This window comes from Solanum lycopersicum, chromosome 9 (assembly GCF_036512215.1).
Source record: "Solanum lycopersicum chromosome 9, SLM_r2.1".
Lineage (NCBI taxonomy): Eukaryota > Viridiplantae > Streptophyta > Magnoliopsida > Solanales > Solanaceae > Solanum > Solanum lycopersicum.
In genome coordinates, this window is record NC_090808.1 from 32,462,669 (window position 1) to 32,482,340 (window position 19,672).

The 19,672-nt window shown below is 35.6% G+C and overlaps 1 protein-coding gene across 1 annotated transcript; it reads right to left on the reverse strand.

The window, feature by feature from the left end:
• Nucleotides 1-223: 223 nt before the first annotated feature.
• Nucleotides 224-589, reverse strand: LOC109121075 (uncharacterized). Its single transcript, XM_019215554.1, has one exon. The coding sequence runs from the start codon at nt 587-589 to the stop codon at nt 224-226; it is 366 nt and encodes a 121-aa protein (XP_019071099.1).
• Between the last annotated feature and the right edge of the window lie 19,083 nt (nt 590-19,672).

Genomic DNA, 19,672 nt, shown 5'->3' on the forward strand with positions numbered 1-19,672 from the left:
CTTGGTTTTGGTCCTTGCACAATGACCACCCACTAAGCTATTATATTTGTGTTTTTATGGGCTCTTTTGAAACACGGACCCTAAACTAATATCTAGATAACACTTAAAAAATAAAGCATGAGGATGGGTAAAACAAAATGAAACAAGACAATGCAACTATTCCTTTGAAGAAGCGTTTTATTTAACATCGCGACACGACGCAAGATCCTTGATTACTCAGATTTTAATACGCCTCAACAACTTCATGGACACTCTCTGCATGCCCTAGGTAGATCTTAATTTGTTGCTCGTTGACACTGAACTTTGCACCCTCTTTGTTCTCTAACTCAACGGCTCTATGTGAAAACACATAAGTGATGAGAAATGATCCCGTCCACTTTGACTTGAATTTTACCGAAAACAAACGTAGCTTAGAGTTAAATAGAAGAACCAAGTGCCGAACTGAAAATTCTCGCTTTTCAACCTTTAGGTCGTGGTACTTCTTCATCTTCTCTTTGTAGATGTTTGAACTTTCATAAGCTTTTAGGCGAAACTCATCAAGATCATTCAACCCATTAAGTCTTTGTTCCACTGCTTTATTACAATCCATCTTCAATTTCTCTATTACCCACATGACTTTGTGCTTTTAACTCAAGTAGCAAGTGACAAGCATTCCCATGTACAGGTTTGTATGGAGACATACCTATGGGGGTCTTGTACACACTCCTGTGGGCCAAAATAGCATTACCGAGCCTCCTTGGCCAATCCGTTCTATTAGCATTTACCGTTTTTGATCAAATTTTCCTTATTTGTCAATAAGACACCCCAACTTGCCCACAAGTCTGTGAATTTTATGGAGTGGCCACATTATGGTGAACCCCATATTTCTCCAATATGTCTTTAAACAACTTATTGCAAAAGTGAGATCCCCCATCACTAATGATGGCCCTAGGTGTGCCAAATCTGGAGAAGAGGTTCTTTTTTAAGAATGTGGTGACATTCTTTCCTTCATTATTGGAAAGTGTTATATCTTACACCCACTTTGACATCTACTCCACCACCATAAGTATATATTTTATCCCATGGGAACTCACAAACGGGCCCATAAAATCAATACCCCATACATCAAATATGTCACACTCCTAGCTACTTCTGAGATGCGGACACGAAACTTAGAACCACAAGTGATCCTAAGCTAACCTTCTTTGCATGATCATGAGCATACTAAAGATAATAAACTGGTGCAAAATCTAAATAATAATTAAATCTAAAAAAATGAGGACAACCCATATTTTATAAATTAGATATTTGAAAACAATGAGTTTAATATAAAGGAAATATTAACACAATACTAAGCGGAATATAACTATGTCTAAAATAAGCCTCTAAACTAGACTAGAAATGCTAGGACAAGCCCCAGCTATATCTAGCAAAACTAAAACTAAATAACTGAAGACTGAAATTAAACTCATGATTGTTGTCCTCGGAGAATGAGGACTCACGACTGAATCTGCTGAACAGGAGATCAGAAATCGATCTATGTGTAATCTAGATGCTAAGAACCTAAACATACATCACGAGAAGATGTTAGGCACGTATGCGTCAGTACTTGAAAGGTAATGAGCATGTAGGATTGAGTAAAGCTAAAATAAGACATAGCTGAACATACACAACAAGTATAATAATCTGAACATAATATACTAAATTTCTGAGCTAACTGAATGCAATGACCAATTTATAACATGTTGAAACAAAATACTTAATATACTTTTAAATGGTCAATACAGAGAGTTTGACTGATCTGTGGGAGCGACAAATAACCGATAATAAAACCACATGAGCTAAATATGGAGTCCTATGTATACGCCCCATCACGAGGACCCAATATACCCTGCGAAATGTATAAAGGCATGCTGGCGTGATCACTAAGCTTATTGCCCACAAAAGGGACTTACAACCTACTTGGCTAGTAGTTTTAGGACTAATTGGGTACGCTGAACCCTAGTCCAACTCGATATTATGCTACTCCCATGAATTCTTTAAATTAATTGACTTTGTTCGAGTTTCTGTAAAATACTGGATAGCTCAACACTGAACATTTAAACAGAGAATGAAACAATTAATCTGGTAATTATGCATATATAACTGAGGCATGTATATCAAAAGTGTTGGAAATATCTGACCTAGCATGTGTAATTCAAGAACTAAAGAAATACAAATCTAGGTTTTTGAAATTCATGCGAAAATCTGAGTTTTAATATGATAATTTAATTTGGAACATAATTTAACAAATTCATGAAGTTCTATTAAAGTTCTAAAAACGCTAGGTTTAATTATGATATGGGAATCAAGAATCTTTCTTAAAATTAGGGACCCAATGGGTAAAAGGAATCCATTAGTGAAATCCAACATACCTGGTGATGAAATCCACAGAAAAATACTTAATTTTTATGGCTGGAACTGCCGGGCACTTGTTTCGTTCTTGAACTAGGGTTCTTGAGCTTTTTTCCTTTCTTGCTTCTAGTTTTCTAACTTTTGATTTAATAATTTGACTTAGATATGTTTTAATTATAATTCTAGGCTTAAACTGACTAAAATGATGATTTACGGTCAAAACAACGTAACTTAGGGTTTAAACAGAGTGGGAAAGGTCCAAAAGAACCATGGGAAGGTTGTTGTTTGACCAAACAATGATCAGCACTGACGGTCTGTTGTATACGTGACGCCCCGTCGTTGGGTCCGTCATTAGGGCCTATTCCACAAGACTTTACTAAAATGGGGATAACCTTTTATTCGGAGATCTTTTTTATCAAGGTCGCTGTCTATGGAAATATAATTCATATATCTATATGTGGGTAAGTCATGGGAAACCTAATTCATTTTGTGCTAAGAGTTATGATCATTTAAAGTTGACCCAATTGCATTTCCCCTTAACTGTCTACAAATTTTCCACCTACGGACCGTGTTGGTCATCCCTAGATCTTGTTAAAGAGTGGGTGAAGGGAGTATTTATCGATGGTCACGGACTACAAACCGTCGTCGGACCTATGGACCGTAAGTCCATCCGTCGTCCAAGAGTTAAACAATTTTTCTGGGCTGAAATTTTTGGAAGTTACTGATCCCATCGACGGTTGTGCAGGACAGACCATGGTTAAGGCTACGGTCCGTTATGCCACCGTTGGTAGCACATGCAATTTTTTTGGAAAAACTTATTTTTTGTCCATTTTTAGCTACGGGGTGTTACAAAATAATTCAATCACTAGAATGGGATTTGAAGGGAGCTCTTGCCTCTTCAAAATTCCTCCATCTCTTTCACACCTATCACGTGACTTGGAGAACTCGTGAGCATATTTTTTAATGGTTGGATATTAGTACCGACACTGAAGAATCTTGTGGGCAGTCCGAATACCACTATGGTGCCCACCCACATGCGATGAGTAGATTCCTTCAAAACACTTAACATCTTAATTTCTAGAACTTAACAGCGAATAACCCCATTAGCTCAACTCTGGTATAAGTAAGTCTCATCCCAAAAGAACTTTTACACATCATGAATGAACTTCTTCCTCTGATGGAAGGAAAAGTCCGATGGGACTATATCACTGACTAGATAATTCACAAAATCGGTGAACCATTGCATTAAGTCATGAGAAGCAGCCAATACAGCTCATCAGGGAAAGTGTCATCAATTTAAATCTTTTTACCCAATTCTCGCATATCTTCATCCTCCAATCGGACAAGTGATCGTCAACTATATTTTTAGTCCCTTTTTTATCTTTTACCTCAAAATAAAACTCTTGAAATAATAGCACCCATCTAATAAACCTTGGATTCACATCCTTCTTTTCCATCAAGTATCTCAAAGCGGAGTGCTCAGTATGCACTATGACTCTCGTGCCAACCAAATAGGAGCAAAAATTTTTGAACGTAAATACCACTGTAAGAAGCTCTTGTTCAGTCACAGTGTAGTTCTTTTGTGCTTCATTGAGGAACTTACTTGCATAATAGATGGGGTGAAGGATTTTATCCCTTCTCTGTCCCAACACCACAACAAGAGCAACCCATATATCATCACACATTACCTCAAATGGCTTAGTCTAATGTGAACTAATACCGGGAGGGATACCAAAAATGTCTGCAATAGTCCAACCAATGAATCGCTTGAACCTTTTCAAAACTTTCACCAGACACTCTACTTGTTGAAGATTCTAATATGATGCAATCATTACCGGCTTAGTGACATCTCTACCTAATAATACATACCTCAAATGAGGTGGTAGAGTCTCAAGCTCTAATTTCGGAGCCTTCTCAATAGATGGTATCATGGGTGGAGACTCGTGATGCTTCATATCTAACTACAATTTCTTTTATTTGGACCAATGTTTGTTTCGTTCAATTGTCGCAACAAAAGACCCATAATCTTCAATACCATCACTCTCAAAATTTATTATCACTGCCGCTAGTTCCTCAACACCTAGGTGCTCTTCGATTTGTACCTATGACGTACTCTCAACCCTATAGGATATGGCAGATACATTTTGAAGCTCACCACTCTGCTTCATGGACCTACAAATGTTGAATGTTGATTCCTCATTGTTCAACCTAACTTCGTCTTCCTTTTCTCCATACCAGCCAAGGCACGAAGAGTGGCAAGGAACAACCTCCCAATAATAATAGTGACCTTAAATTACACCTAACTATTACACCCAGAGAGCATACCCCTGATAAGACTGTCGTCATCGTTCTCTTAGAGGACTCAGACAAGCCCTTAGCATTCATCACATAAGATCAATAAAATTTGCAGAAAAATTTAAAAAATTTAACATACCAATGAAGTATAATTAGACTTCATACTTAAGATTCATAAAGACATATGATATTCTAAAACTGTCTCAGATATATAGAAACCATCTAAGACTGCAAATCTAAACATAGAGAAAAACAATCAATATACCATATAGGCCTTAATACAAAGGAATCCAAAGAAAATAAATGGAAATCTAATATTCATAAAATTATACTAATGTCTTCATAAAGCTGGAAAAGGAAATGGTATCATTCCGAACTTGAGGACCTACCGAGACTTGGAGAAAGAGTTCCAAGCTTCTTCAAATCGACCTCTTTAACTTCAATGGCCGGAACCTATAGTTGTAACAATATAAATTAATGGGGTTAGTACGTCACATGTACTAAGTATGGGTATATGCACATAACAATTAAGTACATGCATGAAAAAGGATCATTTATCATCTCTTTAGAAAACATGCTAAGTCATATGAAAGTCTTCAATGAACAAACCATATAACATATACAAGTTAGAGCATGATCATAATCAAAGACATATTCTCATAGAGTCATGTTAACATTTTATATTCAATAGATCATATAGACACAACATACAAAAAAGTTACCAATGACCTTATCCCCAACCTACAAGTGCAATGGTCATGTGAAGCCCCATAACCCCACAAAACAAAGTAGATAAGATAGGAGAACATAAGTAAAGCCTTGCTTCATGTACTTGTAACATAAGTAGTCATCACCTCATATAACAATATAAGTAAATAACATATTCATCATAATCACCAACATCCTATAAGAGTAACATCATGTATCATAATCATCATATCTTTCATGTTATAATATTCATAAGAACAATCTCCTAGGACTTCCCTTTAGAAAAAAAACTTGTGCAATGTCTAGGTAAAGTCTCATAACCCACCTATACTAAGAAAACTCCTCAAGTCACCCTAGTCAACATTCATTTGCTTGCCTTTCATTTTTACATGAGGGAATATTCACATCCATCGACATAGATCATGTGAACTTAACATGGAATCCAGTGTCATGAAACCCCATCGAAAGAAGGTGGCCTACTGGCCAAAGTAGAACCTAACATGACATATCTTTCTAGGTGGATCCACTAGCTAGTATCCTATGGTGGCAACATAGTTCAAGAACTAGGATATGTATTAGAGACCCATAGTTCCACATTACATGGAAACCTCAATCTCATGAGAATCATTGTAAACCTACCTTCCAAGTAGGGAAGGGACACTTCTCATATCTAGTTCATCAGTGTTTAGCTTAAGTCCCTTTCTTAAATAAACTTTAATTTGTCTTTTATCATAGGTCATAGGAGATAACTCATTATATAACATGATCATGAGCTCTTTTAGATTAGATAAGAATTTCCTTTCATCATAACCCTTCATATGTGAGATTAATATAACATAATCACCTTGTGTAACGCATACAAGGGATATCATAAACTTGCATTTTTGTATTCTTATCATAATCTCGCAATTTACATGTTCATGGCCCATCAAATTCACATAGCAACATCATACATACTATTCATAACATGGCATCATAGTTTTTAGGCTAACATAAATATTTAAGAGTAATCACACTCAGAAGACATACTTCTTGCTTCCAAGAATCTTATTCATCATGCAATATTCATAATCATACATAGTGAAATACTCAATGGCATAATAAAGAACAACTTATCAAATCACGTACAAGATCAATGCATAGCATAGGGGAAGGTAAACGGGTTATTAAAGGGTTCATTCAAGTCTTAATTCCAATCCTAACATTTACACGTTATCAAATACCATAAACAACCCATTCGAAACCATCACTTAGAGAAACATGATGTATCACACAACATTCAAACATTATCAATCAATTACTCAACAATTTGTGAAATTACATATAGAAAACTATTACATTTAAGAAAATTACATGTCTAGTAAAGAGCCTAGTAGGTTTCTAAGAATGCATATTAGGGTACATAGGAATCCCAATGCCCAATATTGAGAAATATTGGGCATTAGTAAAGAAAGGGTGTTAGCCAATTTCAATATATACACAAGCATGTATAGTATAATCCAAGATTGTTTAGAAATTGTACCTGCAATGAAGATGGCAAGCTAAAATTTATAGATTCTCAACACAATACATTAGGTACTAGGCGTCCAAGTGTCAAGCCTAGTACCATAGCACATAATCATTTAAAATTATTATGTAGATTAAGCAGTGACCAAGGACATAGTGAGGATCATTGTGACAATAAGTAAACACTCCAAATGAACCTTCCATAAGAGTTAGTTAGGAAAGTACACGCAACACATATCCAAGCACATGTGCAACCGGCCAAGGGACCACTCTAACCGATTCGATTAAAGCGGTTGGGGACAAGCGCACATGCGAGTCCAAACGCATGGGGACAAGATCCCTAACAAGTACTAGAACCTAAGTAACTAACCTAAAAAACTAACTAACCTAGGACCACCCTACAACGACCAGCCAAGGGAACCGACAACGTAGGACCTTGTCGGGTGACACCTAATCTAATTAACTTAGGGATAACCTAGTACCTAACCTAGGATGATCCAAAAGGTTGGTTATGGTCCTAACAACTTAGGGATACATTAGTAATTACCCTAGGTTATTTAATTAATTAATTTTCTAACTTAATTAATTAATTCAAATGGACAAAAATGAAATCACTAGCAATTTCCAGATTTCGGTTAAGACAATAAAAAGACAACCTAGTACCTAACCTAGGATTGTCCAATGGGTTTGTTATGGTCCTAACAACTTAGGGAAACTTTAGTAATTACCCTAGTTTACCTAATTAATTAATTTAATAACTTAATTAATTAATTTATAAGTGTAAAAAGAAATTACAAAGGAAATTTCTAGGTTTCGATTAAGACAAGAATGAGACAACCTAGTACCTAACCTAGGATGGTCCAAAGAGTTGATTATGGTCCTAACAACTTAGTGGTACTTTAGTAATTACCCTATGTTAATTAATTAATTAATTTAGAAACATAATTAATTAAAGTAATTGGACAAAACCGAAACCTCAAGGAAATACCCAAATTTCGATTAAGTCAAACAGTTCTCTAATTCTAGTCAATCTAGGAAGGTATTTTGGTAATTAGGTACTTAAGCTATTTTAGTTAAGTATATAATATAATCTGAATTATTTAACATTCAGTTATTAAAATATTTAGATCAATTAACCACCATTAACACCAAACATGAGAACAAGAGAAGCCACAAGCGAAACCCTAGAATATTAGCAAGAGTTTTCAAGTTTTTTCGTGCAAAATTCGTAGTGATCTTCGTAGATTCAATTATACAGAAAGGTATGGGTTTTATTTCCTTGATTCTCTCTCCAAGAGTATTTTCAAACGTTTTTACTTTAGGAATATCGAAACTAGGGTTTTCCCAACGAATCACATGTTCATCTCCCTAGTTCTCCCGATTTCCAATTCTTGTAGTATTAGTAGTATAATTCTCGATGTATTGTTGATTGTATGTGGTGTTAACTAATCATTATGTGTATGTTTTAGTGAATTATATTTCAAGTTAAATATACATATTAGATCCTCATACTTAGGGTGTTATTTACATGAACATTGAATGCTATAATTCCTACATGTGTTTCGAGATTATGATATTGTTATGAGTATTCATTTAAATATCTTATATGTTAATTAAAGATTAAAACTTGACTTGTTTAACTTGTTAGATTCTATATTGTATTCATGGATGATTGAATTGACTTCTGATAATATCATAGTTTGATTTTGTGCCAACGAATTGGCTAGCACTAATAAATCCCAAAGATGAAAAGTGATCCCTATCTTAATTCAATAAAATCATAACATAGGGTATGTCAATCAATGGGGCAGAACCCAACATACCTTATCCACACGAACTTGTGAACGCAATAGTATTTTATAAGGATAATAATTATCACAAAGAATGATACAAGACTAGTAAGTAAAATGAACAAGTTAAGGTGAGTAAAGATATAACTAGAAACATGAGTTATGAAATTAACCTAATATAGAGTATAAGAAAGAAGTGAGACAAGTCTCAAATATACTTAAATCGTTACGTCAAAAATAATTACATAAGAGGTTGCTAGAGTCAGTGAGATAAGTCTCACTCGCACCATGATGAGAAAGTCAAGACTTAAGATAATATTCATGAAGTAAAGTGAGGGATGACAAGTCATCCATAGAGTTAAGTAAACCTCATAACTAGAAGCAAGCTTCAGTAAGATGTGAGTAAACTCTAATAGATAATAAGATAAAAATATGAACTTAGCACCGATAGAGTAGTAATGTGCTTGTTCCAGCACATGTAAGTCCCATGAGATGAGATCACCACCCTGTTGGACTAGGGTCTTAGTACGTCTCCTAGTCTTAGAACTATGTTGTTAACATAAGGGCACCTAGCTAGTGAACACCACCCACTAAACATGCTAGCAAGTTAGGACTCACCTTGGCCGGTGATTGCACCCCTTTTCGGTGAGGGGGAGACATCGAATTTCATGTTTATTTCACCTGATCTATGTTGATTATAGATCAAAATAATAAATGTGTGTTTAAGTTGTCCTAAAATTATGTTCATGATCCCAAAGTCTTATGTTCATATAGAAAATGAGTTGTGTGCCTTAATTACATGAGAACATGTCATGTACATATCATAATTCATGATTAAAGAAATAAGAAAGAAAGTAATGTGACTTATCAGAATGACGTGTTATTTAGGAAGAGCTTTCCTTGTTCATGCATAGTCCGTTATGTATTTATGTACATACACCAATACTTAGTAAAAGTGTGTACTAACCCCATATACTATTTACTATTTTTATCGGTGGAGGTTCTCAAGAAGGTTGAATTTCGTCGAAGTGGTTTCGCATAGCGATCTCCAGACTTTGGTAGGTCCTCTAGAGTTTGAGGATGCTACACTTTATTATTCTAGCTTATTAGATTAGATTTAGCTAGTGACAGTTGTCCCTAGCGTTTCCTTCCAAGTACATATTCAAATCATTGTAATAAGGCCAATTGGAAAACTATTATTATTATAATTATTATTACGATCATTTATTTCACTTGTTTAATCTATCGATAGATGGTTTTTGAGTATGAGATAGTAGAATATCACTCTTATACAATACTATATGAAGTCTATGTAAACTTTGATAAGTAATTAAAAAGTTTAAATTTTTCCGCATTTTAACTATATGATTGTAATGAAAGTTAAGAAGAAGCTTGTATGCGACCTCTAATAGGTCAACGACGCCGGTTGCAGTTCGGATTCCACAATTTGGGTCGTGATAAAAACATTTACTTTTTTATTGAAAATCATAAATCTAGGGTTAGGAAGAAAAACCCATTTTGTAAAGTCAAAACCCTAGTACTTGAAATTATTGAAAACTTATTTTGAAAGGACCTCTTGGGGAAAGGAATCCCAAGATTGAAAAACTCATACCTTATACATGAAGAATCCACGAAATCTGATTGGAAACTTTGAAACCTTCGTCTTCTTCCTTAAGCTTTTCTTGTTCTGCAATGGAGTTTGGAAAAAAGAACATTCTTGAGGGATTGAGAAATTTCATTTGATATGATTTGGGACGTGTAAAATTGATCTAATACTAACATAATATAAATATAAAGTCGTCCCATGATTTACCCAAAAGACCCTCCATTTAAATGGGTCTTTTTAAAAAGTTAAATTATGAAAATGCCCCTCCTAAATTGACTAAAAATAGGAGAACATTTGACTTAGCCAAATTCTGAAAATTTGCTAAGTGTCTTGGGTTTTAGCATAAATTTAAATTTATTTAAGTTTCTAGTTTAATTAATTAAGGGAAGTAGGGTAATTATTAAAGTAACCCTAAGTCACTAGGACCATAACCAATCCCTTTGGACCATTTAGGTTAGGTAATAGGATGTTTCTTTAGTTAGCTACTCGGCTAGTGTCACCCGGTTAGTCTTAGGATTACGGGCACACTAGTTAGTTCATTTTTTTAAGTCCTAGGTTAGTTAGCTAGTTAGATAAGTTAGTTAGAACCTAGGATTTTTTATGAAGCTCGACCACACGTAGCTCGACCCGATGCATACCGACCCCTAACCTCCCTAACCGAATCGGTAGGCTTGGTCTCTTGTCTCTCGTCCGGTAGTACAGGTGCTTGCACATGTGTTGCGGTACACTTCCCTAACTGTGCACTCTGTAGTGCACTTGTAAAGTTCACTTCTTGTCCAAGGATCCACACTATGTCCTTGAGCACTACTTAATCTACATGATCATTTTAAATGATCATGTGATATGGTACCTAGGCTTGACACTTGGATTCCTCGTAACTAATATGAGTACGCGAAGAATATAAGAATTTTAGCTTAGGGTCTTCATTGCAGGCACAATTTCTGAATAAGCTTGGATTGGAGCATTTGAAAATCAAGGTGTATGTTAAGTTATAAATTACTTGTGTATACATAGAAATTGGCTACCACCCTTAAGCCAATATTTTCTAACATTCCCAATATTACTCAGCCATTGGTATGCCTATGTACCTCAACACATATTCTTAAAACCAAATAGACTCTTCACTGGAAAAGTACATTTTCTGGAATGTTACACTAACAGTCAAGAATCACAAAATCGATTGGAAATATAAACAACTCCACTTTCACGAGAACATCGTGGAGTATCCCAATGGGCCTCTTCACTGTTTGATCGGCCATCAGTAACCGCATTGCAGTGGGTTTTGAGTCACCCAAACACAACTTCTTATAAATTGAAAGAGGCATGAGGTTTATGCTTGCACCTAGATCACATAGTGTTTTAGCAAAGTGTAATAATCAGTTGGTACATGGAATAGTGAAAGCTTCCGGATCTTCATTATTCCACACAAGATACCTTGTAGCAATAGCACTACAATGTTGCATTAGGTCATCATCCTCAAAACTTACTTATCTCTTTTTTGTATCCATATCTTTCATGAACTTAGCATAAACAGGGATTTTCTCCAAAACGTATATCAAAAGGACATTAATGGGAAGTCGTTTCAACATGTGATAAAATGTCAGTATTTACCATCCTCAGTCTTCTTCACCAATCTATGAGGGAATGGAGGTGGTGGTCTAGGTATATGGATGACATTCTGGGGTACCTCTGCTTCTTTGGCCATTTTTTCCACAAATTCACCATTAGTTTCAACCCCCTTTTCATATTTTCTCATCTCATCTTCTACCACCGACGACATATGTAGATCCATTGTTTGCTTTACTCCTCAAGTAGTGACTGCTATGCAATGTCCATTATTTTTTAGGATTTTGAATGGTATTGTTAGGAACACTGCCCGATTGGCGTGGGTTCACAATAGTAGAAAATTGGGCCATTTGTAACTCAAGATGCTTAATCGAGACCGCATGTGCATCAACATTTTGCCCAACATTAGCTAAATCACCTCTCAATTCCATGGCATGCTCATCACTAGCATCAAACCTCCTCATCATAATCTGCAACATATCCTCAACTCGCGCCATACTACCTCTACCATCCCAGGACAACTTTATGATTTTGAGGTGGAATATAGGGCCCAGTGTGATCATTTCTATTACCATAGTTACCCCGATTGAAGTTGTTTTCGTGATTTAAATTCCATTATTGAACATACTATCCCTCTCTGTTGTAATTACCATAGTTCCGACCTTGATTTCCTTGACCTTGGCGCCAATTATCCTGATTGAAGCCTTAGGCATTTGGTCGAAAACCCCCCGTCTGATCATTCAATGCATAAGTATCCTCTTCTTAATGGTAGTAATCCGCATCTGTGGTGGTTTAGTCAAGTAATCACCGATTTAACCTTCTCTTCACCTCATGTGACATGTTTCAATACCAACCCCAACTTAGTTCTTATTTGATCAATCTCCTCACGAATCTCATATGTGGCCGGATTGTGTGTAGTTTGCACTGCAAATGTGTTTCTCCCAGTGTCCGAATTTCTAGTACTCCAAGCCTTATTGTTGCGAAATATTTTCTCCAACTTCTATGCGATCTCCGCATATGTACACTCACTATAAGAACCACCTTCAATAGTATCAAACACTACTTTATTATTATCATCTTGTCCCTGATAGAATTATTCTTTCAATGACTCATCATCAATGTGGTGGTTTGGGACACCTCTAATGAACGCAATAAATCTATCCCAAGATCTACTTACCGACTACCCAGCTAAAGCCACAAAGTTGTTCACTCTATCTTTGTGGTTGAGGTTTTTGTACATCGTTTAGTACCGTGCTAGAAACATATCCCTCAATTGATATTGCGACCTTACTTTCAGTGATAGAGGGAACACTCTCAACCCGATGACATTCATGTCTTAGTCTGTCCTCCCCACACAACTCTGCACACATACCTCAATTTGGCTATGTGATCATGGGGATCCTCTGATCGTATCCCTGAAAACAAACCCATCATGGTGAGCGTCAGTATCAAGCTAATAGTTACCACGAACATGTGCCCCTACGGTAGAGGAGGAAGGACAGGAGACCCATAAGAATCAGTGATATTGAAATTACCCGTATAGAACTCTTGAGGGCATGGGACACGAGGCAGCATCCTTAAAGCATCAACAACTTGATTTTCCGCAATTACTTGATTGCCGGTGGTGGAGGCTGACAATTGATCCCATCACCTAGATTTGTTGGGTTCTACTGATCATTCATTCTTCAAGGTGTACGGTTAAGTTCCGGATAAAATGGAAGTATTGGTTCTCCTCGACTATGTGTACTTGGAATATACTAGAGCTAGACCTGAGAGAAATAAAAACAAAAGAAAAAGTAAAATCATAAAATTGTTGACTAACCTATAGTAATGTTATTAAGGTTAATCTAATAGCCACTTTCCCTGGTAGCAGCGTCAAAATTTGATACGCTCAAATTACACCTCGCGAAAGAAGCATAAGAGGTCGTATCAAGTAAAGAACCCAACTATTATGTTGAGGTCAATCCCACAAGGAAAATGTTTTAGACATAACTTCAATGTACGTTTACTTCTATTTAGTCAAGTTCTTTCTGAACGTGTAATAATAAGGGGTGTTTTGTGAAACAACATTCTTTAATGCTTTTAAATAAAATAAGTAACAGGAGTAAAGCTTTGGTTTTTATCAAGTTGTGAGGGAAACTAGGGTGTAAGTGTTCTCTGTAGGTTGATAACGTTGTATTCCTAGTTAGAACAATTCTTCCCTAGTGCTTTGCATGCAAAGTGATAAGTTAGGTATCTCTAATCCTTGGTCCAAAAATTTTAGAGTTTCACCCCATACATTGGTCCGGCTGTGTGAGTCTAAGCTACTAACCCTTACCTTAACTTCATATTAAGCATCATATTCGATGTATGTCTTAGTTATTACTTCACACCAATCGAGACTAGCCTATAGATAGTATCCCACTAAATCTATGTTGATACTTCTTTTTCTATTAACTGCCTCCTTGGTTCGGCAAGTAGCAAGAAGGCGAGTTCTAACGCGTACATTCGTTAAAAAGACTTCTAAGCAAAAGAATTATCAATGCATGCAATAACCTATTTGAGAATTATATTTAAGTTAGGTTAACTTTGTTATTCACCCACGGTTCCCACAACCCTAGTTTTGGATTTAGTTACCTATGCATATAAGAACACAATTCATAGTTGATAAACAATAAATCATGAACTTACTTTGACAAATTAAAGAAAATCTAGAAATTGAATATGAAATAACAAGAAATCACTTGAAAACCAAATCCGAAAATTTGAATTAACGCTAAAGGTGCAAAACCCAGTCTCCAAAAAAATAGAACAACAGTAAAAGTATCCAACCCCAAAAACGAGGATTTACACCCTGTTTATAGAAAACATTATCCTAAATTAAAAGGAATTAAAATAAATAAAGTTGTCCAAAAATGCGGTTGTAATAAACGACCCCCTCAAATGGTTCGTCGATGAAACGACGGACCGTTAACTTCCTCCGTCAATCCATACTTAGAATCTTTTTTTCATCCTTTAGCTGGCATCTTCTCTAAATCAATCGACAGACTAGCACCTCGGTCTGTCGATGTGTGTACGGTTCGTCGATGCTCTTCGTCGTTCAAAACTTATACTTTCTTCAACTTTGGGTACTGCACTATCTCTGAACTTTAGATATGATTTCCTGGAGTTTCTCCATATGCCTGAACTATCAATCGACGGTCACATCTACAGTCCGTCAATGGAGCGACAGTCCTTCGATGGCCTTCATGGGTCACCTCTGCACTAAATCTAAGTTGCCTTCTGCTTTTGGGTTTGGAAACCTTTCCTGCAAAACAAAGATAAAAACATTTTAAAGCCACAACAAAAAGGTTCAAGACACACACCAATCTTAAGCAAAAAGCATCTAAAGTACCGTGAAACCACGGTACAACACTGGTGGAGACAAATATATTTGTGATTTTATACTTCTTGAAGTTTGCAATTATAAGTTATTATTAATAATACTGTATCAATATTTTTATCAGAAATGGCAAACAACGTTGTTATAGTGGTTTTTGCTGCACCAACCTGAACTTTGTACCACAAGTGGAGAAACCCGCTAATTTCATTAGTGTGAATTTCAAACGATGGTAGAAATGGGTAATTTTCTGCCTTAGCACTCTTGGTCTGAAAAAATTTACTAGCGAAGAAACTCCTGTGCCTGCTGCTAATATGCCAGACAGAGAAAAATTCATAATTATTGAAGCATGGAAACATGCAGACTTCCTATGTAAGGGCTACATTTTGAGTTATTTAGAGGATGACCTATATAATGTCTATCGTGCAATTTCAGCTTCGAAAGAGTTGTTGTATGCACATGGGAAGAAATATAAGACAGAAGATGCATGCTTGAAAAAGATTGTGGTCACAATATATTAAACTATAAAATGGTAGATGGAAAAATTGTTGATCACAAGAACATGAACTTCAACTTTTTCTCCATAATATGATTGCTGCAAATATGGTGTTAAATGAAGTTTTAAAAGTGGCTGCTATGATTGAGAAGTTACCTCCTGCGTTGAACAACTTCAAAAATTATCTAAAGCACAAGCATAAGGAAATGAAGCTTGAAGTTCTTGTTATTTGTCTCAAGATTGAAGAATATAAAAAAAACCGCAGAAAACAAGTCTCGTAAGATTTGAACAATCATTGGACTTAATACTATTGAATAATCTTCTACCAAAGACAAAAATAGAAACAAGTCCAACGGTCAGAAATCATAACATGCCAAGAATAAATTTAAAGGAAACTGTTACAACTGTGGTAAGGCTGGTCATAATGGAAGATGCATATGACTTATGTGCAATAATCTGGGAGTATAACTTAGTTGGAAATCCCAAGGAATGGTTTTTGGACTCAAGTGCTACTCGACATATTGCTTTGTGAAAGAAGTCTTTGCAACGTACACTCTTGTTAAGTACGATAAAGATTTGTTCATGGGAAACACAGCAAAAAGAAGGATTGAAGGAACAGGGAAAGTAATGTTGAAAATGACATCCGGCAAGGTGTTTACTTTGAACAGTGTTCTGCATATACCTACTATTTGGAAGAATTTTAGTTTCAGATGCACTACTCGTTATAAACGGGTTTAAGTTTGTCGTAGTTAGTGATAAAGCTGTAAAATGTATGTATGAGATGTTCATAGGAATGAGATACCTCAATGAGGGTCTCTTTAAACTGAATGTAATGGTTGTTATTAAGAAGAATTCTGCTTCTGCTTACTTATTGGAGTCAAATGATTTATGACATGCCCGTATGGGACATGCAAATTATAAAGCCTTGCGAAAATTGGTTACTCTCGAAGTATTGTCTTATTTTAAATGTGATAAATCAAAATGCAAAATTTGTGTGGAAAGTAAGTTTATTCAATATCCTTATAAGTCTGTTGAAGGAAATTCCAAAAAATTTGACTTAATTCACACAAATATATGTGATATAAAGTTGACACCATCTCGTGGTGGAAAAAATGAATTGGTTATCCACTTCATTTTTGTATTGCTTAAATTGATGCATTTAAGCAATACAAAAATGAAGTGGATAACCAATTGAATCTAAAGATAAAAAATATTCGGAGTGATAAGGGTGGAGAATATGAATCTCTTTTTGCAGAGTTATGTTTAAAATATGGTATGATTAATCAAACTACTGCACCCTATACACCATATTCAAATGCTTTTGCGGAAACGGAAGAATAGAATATTAAAGGAAATGATGAATGCCTTGATGGTCAATTATGGTTCATTGCGAAACCTTCGGGGGGAAGCCATCCTTACGACTAATAAGAAATTCAGTAAGGTACCCCATCAAAAACACAATCAATTCTATATGAGTTGTGGAAAAAAGGAAAACCCAACATGAAACATTTCAAAGTGGTGGGATGTTTATCTAAGATAGAGGTTCCTTTACCGAAGAGGGTTAAAGTTTGACCCAAAATAGTAGACTGTGTATTTATTGGATACGATGTTAACAGTAAGGCCTATCGGTTTTTGGTTCAGAAATATGATAATCTTGAGGTTCATGTTAATATGATAATTGAGTTAAATAACACAAGGTTATTTGGAAAACATTTATACATATAAAACTGAATTTGGGTTGACAAGTGAAAGACCTAAACGACCATGAGAAGAACCAAACGAAAATAGACTAACTAGTAAAGACCATAGGCGTAGTACTCGTCGACGAAAATTACTTCTTTCTGACTTGATTTGGTTGCACTATTGCTTGAAAATAAGCCTCAAAAATTTAAAGCAGATATGACTTCGTCTGAGTCAACTTTTTGGGAAGAAGCAATCAATAGTGAGAGGGAATCAATTTTGAGTAATCACACTTCGGAATTGGCTGATATTCCTCTATGAAATAAACCTTTAGCATCAAAGTGGATCTTTAAAAGGAAAATGCAACCTGATAGGACTATTAATAAATATAAGGCTAGATTGGTAGTCAAAGGATACAAATAAAAGAAATGTTTGGAATACTTTGATACATACTCTCTAGTGACAAGGATAACATCAATTAGGATGTAAAGCACTAGAAGCAGTTCATTATCTTAAAATCCACCAATTGAATGTAAAGACAGTCTTTTTAAATGGAGAGTTGGAGGAAGAAATTTACATGGAACAAGATCAAGGGTTTGTAGTTCCTGATAAAGAAGAGAAAGTGTGCAGACTTGTGCAGTCACTTTATGGACTCAAGCAAACACCCAAACAATGGCATGCTAAATTTGACCAAACAATGTTGGCAAAGGACTCAAGATTAACGAATGTGTAAAATGTGTTTACATTAAAAACATTATGAATCATGAATTCATTGTTTGTTCTTATATTGAGGACATGTTAATAATGAGTAAAGACATTGACGACATAAATGCTACTTAGAGCATGTTGTCCATCAAGTTCGATATGAAGGACTTATGAGTTGCTGATTTTATCTTATGAGTCAGGATTATCAAAAATGCCCAGGGACTAGCATTGTCTCAATTTCATTATATTTTATGAGTATTGGATAAAGTGAAGTACTTGAATTTCAATGTTGTCAAAACTCTAATTGATTTAAGTTGTACATTTCAAAAGAATAAAAATCAAAGTGACTCTGAATTGGAATATGCCAGAGTATTGGGAAGTGTGATGTATATAATGAGTTGTACGCGACCATATATAGCATGTGCTATTAGAAAACTGAGTCGGTTCACTATTAATTCAAATTAAACTCAGTGGATGGCAATGAAACATGTGTTGGGGTATCTGAAAGATGCTCAACACTATGTTTTGCATTATGATAAATATCTGCTGTGATTGAAAGATATAGTGATGCAAATTGGATCACCGGGTCAAATGAAGTAAAATCCACAAGTGGTTATGTGTTCATACTTGGTAGAGAGAAGTCTCACAAAAATTGTCCAAACAGACATGCATTGCTCGCTCCACAATGAAATTTGAATTCATTGCTTTGGATAAGACTGGTGAAAAAGCAGAATGGCTCCAAAATTTCCTAGAGAATATTCTATTATGGCCCAAACATGTTAAACCTGTTTTCATACATTGTGATAGTCAAGCAGCAATCGGTAGGGCATAGAGAATCATGTACAACGAGAAGTCTCATCATATATGACGGAGACATAACACCATAAGACAACTGGAGTTTGTTTGTGCCTAATGTGGATGATTTAAGTAATAGGATCCTTTAGGAAGCTCATGAATCTTGTTACTCTATTTATCTAGGTTATACAAAGATGTAAGATGACCTTAGATAAGTGTTCTGGTGGGACGGCCTAAAAAGGGATATTGTGTAATTTGTTGCAAAGTGTCCCAATTGTCAACAAGTGAAGGCCGAACACCAAAATCTGAGTGGTCTACTACAAGAAATCCAAATTCGTAATTTTAAGTGGGAAGATGTATATGGATTTTGTAGTAGGTTTGCCTCGAACATAAAGCATTATGACTATATATGGGTGGTAGTGAATAGATTGATGAAATTCGCTCACTTCATTCCCATTAAGTCTACTTATTCGGCGGAAGACTATGCAAGGATCTATATTTACAAGATAGTGAGTCTTCATGGGGTTCCTTTGTTCATTTTATCGGATAGAGGTGCTCAATTTACGTCTAGATATTTTAGATTATTTCAAAAAAGTTTGGGTACTCAAGTGAAGTTAAGCACCGCTTTTCATATTCTAACGGATGGTCAAGTGGAGCGGACGATTTGAAGTCATGAAGATATGATTAGGGCTTGTATCATTGACTTTAAGGGAAATTGAGATGAGCACTTGCCTTTGGTAGAGTTCTCGTATAACGATAGATTTCATTCATCCACCACCTTAGCTCCTTATTAA

Excerpts from the sequence above, each read along its gene's own strand:
- LOC109121075 (XM_019215554.1), bottom strand. The coding sequence starts at position 589 with ATGGATTGTAATAAAGCAGTGGAACAAAGACTTAATGGGTTGAATGAT.